At 51.3% G+C, this 4194-nt stretch overlaps 1 protein-coding gene across 1 annotated transcript in view; it reads right to left on the minus strand.

Annotated features, from left to right (window-relative positions):
* Window positions 1–4194, minus strand: part of SAFB2 (scaffold attachment factor B2) — a 36604-nt gene that overhangs the window by 7163 nt on the left and 25247 nt on the right. Inside the window, exons 14-15 of the mRNA XM_011943484.1 lie at window positions 1422–1558; window positions 30–232 (exon numbers count right to left, since the gene is read on the minus strand). Coding sequence (XP_011798874.1) covers window positions 30–232; window positions 1422–1558 — 340 coding nt within the window. The remainder of the gene's footprint in view (window positions 1–29; window positions 233–1421; window positions 1559–4194) is intronic.

A 4194-nucleotide genomic window follows, 5' to 3' on the forward strand; every position in this document is an offset into this window, starting at 1 on the left:
CTCCTGCTGCCGCCGCAGCTCCTCGCGCTCGCGGTGGATGCGCTCCTGCTCCTTCCTGCGCTCACGCTCCACGCGCATGCGTTCCCGCTCTAGTCGCTCCCGCTCCATGCGCTCCCGCTCCAGCCGCTGGCGCTGGCACTCAAGCTGCAGGCGTTCCCGCTGCAGCCGGGCCTTCTCCTTCCGCTCATGGAAGGCCTCCAGGCGCTGCTCCCGCTCCCGCTGCTCGCGCTCCCTGCGGGGACAGGCGAGGCTGCTCTGAACTCCCTGTGTGAGCCTCCACGGAGAAAAAGCCCGCTGCCCAAAACTGGGTGTGAATTGGAAGCAGAAAAAAACACTGGATCCAAAAGCTCGCTGGGTTTCCCTAAAGCTGCGCGTGCAGGGGGTTACCTTACTTAAGAAAGTCACCTCAAGAAAAGCAAAGGCAGCACAGCTGGCAACATTTCTAGGTTCGCTCAAGAACATTTTCCAAATGCTATGAGCACAGCTTTTGCTTTACTGAGCAATATTTGAGGAAAAAAGACAAGAGAACGCCGGGTATCCCGCAGGAAAAGGCCGAATGTCAAGGCAGAGAGGGACAAACCTTCAAGACCACAGCCCAGAGTGGAGCCGTGGCAAAATGACAACTGGACTCGGCTTGCAGTTTCTGACCTTGTGTGAGAGGTTTCAACAGGGAAGACCGAGACCTCAGCACCCAGGGACCATCCCATCCCATCAGAGCCACACACGGCTGGGTTTTGCGCACCGGCCAAGGTCCAACACCAGAGGAGGGGCAAAAATAGACTTTGAGCCAGCAGAAGGCTCAGCATGTAATCCAGCACTTAGGGAGGTTGACGCAGGAGGATTGCTTGAGCCCAGGAGTTCAAGATCAGCCTGGCAACATAGATAGCCAAACCCCATATACTGTAAAGGGCTTCCCTGACTTTATTCCGAGACAGGGTCTCACTCTGTCACCCAGTCTGGAGTGCAGTGTTGTGATCATGGCTCACTGCAGCCTTGAGCTTCTGGGCTCAGGCGATCTTCCCACCTCAACCTCCTGAGTAGCTGGGACTACAAGTGCGCGCTACCATGCCCAGCTAATTTGTAAATATTTTGTAGAGGTGGGGTCTCGCTACATTGCCTGGGATGGTCTGGAACTCCTGGCTTCAAGTGATCCTCTGGCCCTGGCATCCCAAAGTGCTCGGATACAGGTGTGAGCCACTGCACCTGGCCCTTTGATGACTTTCATGCCACCTGGCATGTCTGGCGGCTCATGTGTGAACAGGTGCTGGCCCCTGCCTCAAGGACCCAGGCGAAGCATGACACCCGCCGGCCCAGGCACTGGCTCTCGGGCACACAGACTCCTCACTCCAAGTACAGCTGGGAGAAGGACAGCCACCCCCAGAGGAAACCACCAGCCCACGACCCCACCCAGTTCCACTCACCGCCGCCTCTCCGTTTCTCGGATCTCCCGTTCCCGCTGCCTCTGGCGCTCTCTCTCCCTTTGTTCTTTGATTTTATCAAACGACAAGATGTCTCTCTTTTCTTTGCTTTCTGACTTGCGATCCTGACTCTTGGAGCTCTGTTTACCAAAACTGGTTTATTAATGTCAGGAAAATGATTGCAACAAACACACAATGGAGATTATGCACGTGTGGATGAGACTAAGATTCTTTGGCCCCACATGGTGTAGATGGAAGGCTGTGGTCTCCAGACCAGAGGCCCAAGCACAGGCTGCTTCCCTCCAAGTTTGCGTTTTACTGCCTAATCCAGAATCCTGCTTTCAAATGTCAAGGGGCATTCATGGAAGAGAAGAGGTTGGTCCATGCCTCAAAAAACCTACAGGCACAGTTTTTCTAGCATAGCACAGCCAAGGACTCACATAATCCAAAGCAAACCTAGGCCTCTGAGAGCCACGGGGCACATCCGCACAGGGCCACTGTGGCCATTAGTTCAGAGGGGGACAGCAGTCAGGCCAGCTGTTTGGACAGCTGGAGGGCAGACTGCATGTTTCACATCTCAACTGCTGGCTCAGGACTCAGGCAGACAGCTCTAAATAGAACATGCCAGACCGGGCGCAGTGGCTCACGCCTGTAATCCCAGCACTTCAGGAGGCCAAGGTGGGCAGATCATGACATCAGGAGTTCAAGACCAGCCTGACCAATATGGTGAAACCCCGTCTCAACTAAAAAAACAAAAGTCAGCTGGGCATGGTGGCGCATGCCTGTAATCCCAGCTACTCAGGAGGCCGAGGCAAAAGAATCACTTGAACCTGGGAGGCGGAGGTGGCAGTGAGCTGAGATCGCACCACTGTACTCCAGCCTGGGAAACAGAGCAGGACTCCGTCTCAAATAAATAAATAAATAAATAAAATATGCCAAAATGCTTTAATGCAAAACGGTGCTCCTAATAAGGTACAGAACACTAATAGCCAACGTCTGTAATTTATTTTGGGTAGGTTTTTGGTTTTTTTGAGACCCAGTCTGGTTCTGTTGCCCAGGCTGGAGTGCAACGGCTCACTGCAGGCTCAAGTGATCCTCCCACCTCAGCCTCCTGAGTAGCTGAGACCACAGGTGCACACCACCATGCCTAATTTTTCTATTTTTGTAGAGACGGGGTTTCGCCCTGTTGTCCAGGCTGTTCTCAAACTCCTGAGTTCAAGTGATCCGCCTGCCTCATCCTCCCAAAGTGCCAGGATTACAGGCGTCAGCCACCCGCACCCAGCCTACATTCATCATTTTCTATCTGTGGCATAAAGCTCAGAGCTGTAACGACTGACTCCCATTTCAAGGTTCTCCAAGGCCTCACCCAAACTAGACACATCAGACCCTCCCAGGAAGCTTTTAAACAACACAGAACCTGAGGCCTCCTGATGATCCACACAGAATCTCTGGGGCAGGGGCTTGGGACATGATATTGTTAAAAAGCTACTCAGCTTATTTTCCTAATTAGCTCCCACAGGAGAGAAAGAGCAAGCAATGAAAGACAAACCAACCCAACAGAAAGACAGGCAAAGGTCAAGGCGGAGACATTACACCAATTATTAATACAATGCAGGCTGGGGAGGAAGGGGCACACACACACAGGGAGATATCCCCCAGCACTTTGATGGCACGCTTTGCCTATGAGACGAGCAGATGTCTTACACACACTGCAGTGGAGTAAGAAGGGGACAGGTGCCCACATACCACTGCACAGTGGGCAGCACAGCAGGCAACAGTGCCAGCACTCCTGGGTTCTCAGGCCAGCTTAGCCACTTACTAGTGACCTGGCAGGTGCAACACACACAGGAGATTTAAGTCCCCTCCACAACCTTTCTGAACAGCACTTTATTTCAAAATTTAAAAGTTAAAAGAAGCTGGGGGTAGTGGCTCACACCTGTAATCCAGCAAGTTTGGAAGGTCAACGCAAGAGAATCACTTGAAGCCAGGCTAAGCAACGAAGTGAGACACCCCCACCCTTTATTTTTTAATAGGTAAATATTATCCATAAAATAAAAATAGTATGTAAAAGCTAAAAGAAAAAAAAAGCAAAAAGGAAAAAGGCCAAACCCTACATGTCTGTATGTAGAGACCTCCATGGCATATTACACAGAAAATGCAAGCTCCAGCACATCCTCTGTCTGTGGTCCCACGGCACGCACAGGGGACTTGTGTGCAGAGGAAGCCGAGGAGCCCAATCGGACACACGGAGGCTTTAGTATGCCCGTGCTGCATCTCCCCGAGCTGACCAGATGTTCTAATCACGCACATGTGGTCACTATTTATTTTTCAACATCACAGTGACATGGGGGTAAGATTATGGATCTTTTTCAATGTTCTACTCTAGATTTCTCTATCTTATGATTTTCATGTGAAAAATGACATTAGGAATCGATACTTTATAAAATCCAAATGTTCATTTTAAAAACTAAGTCTTGGTTGGGCGCGGTGGCTCACACCTGTAATCCCAGCCAGCACTTTGGGATGCTGAGGCGGGTGGATCACTTGAGGTCAGGAGTTGGAGACCAGCCTGGTCAACGTGGCAAAATCCCGTCTCTACTAAAAGTACAAAAATCAGCCTGGTGTGGTGGTGCGTGCCTGTAATCTCAGCTACTTGAGAGGCTGAGGCAGGAGAGTCGCTTGAACCCAGAAGGCAGTGGTTGCAATGAGTGAGATCACGTCACTGCACTCCAGCCTGAGCAACACAGCAAGACTCCGTCTCAAAAAAAAAAAAAAA

This window comes from Colobus angolensis, unplaced genomic scaffold (genome assembly GCF_000951035.1).
Source record: "Colobus angolensis palliatus isolate OR3802 unplaced genomic scaffold, Cang.pa_1.0 Scaffold22, whole genome shotgun sequence".
In the NCBI taxonomy this organism is placed as follows: domain Eukaryota; kingdom Metazoa; phylum Chordata; class Mammalia; order Primates; family Cercopithecidae; genus Colobus; species Colobus angolensis.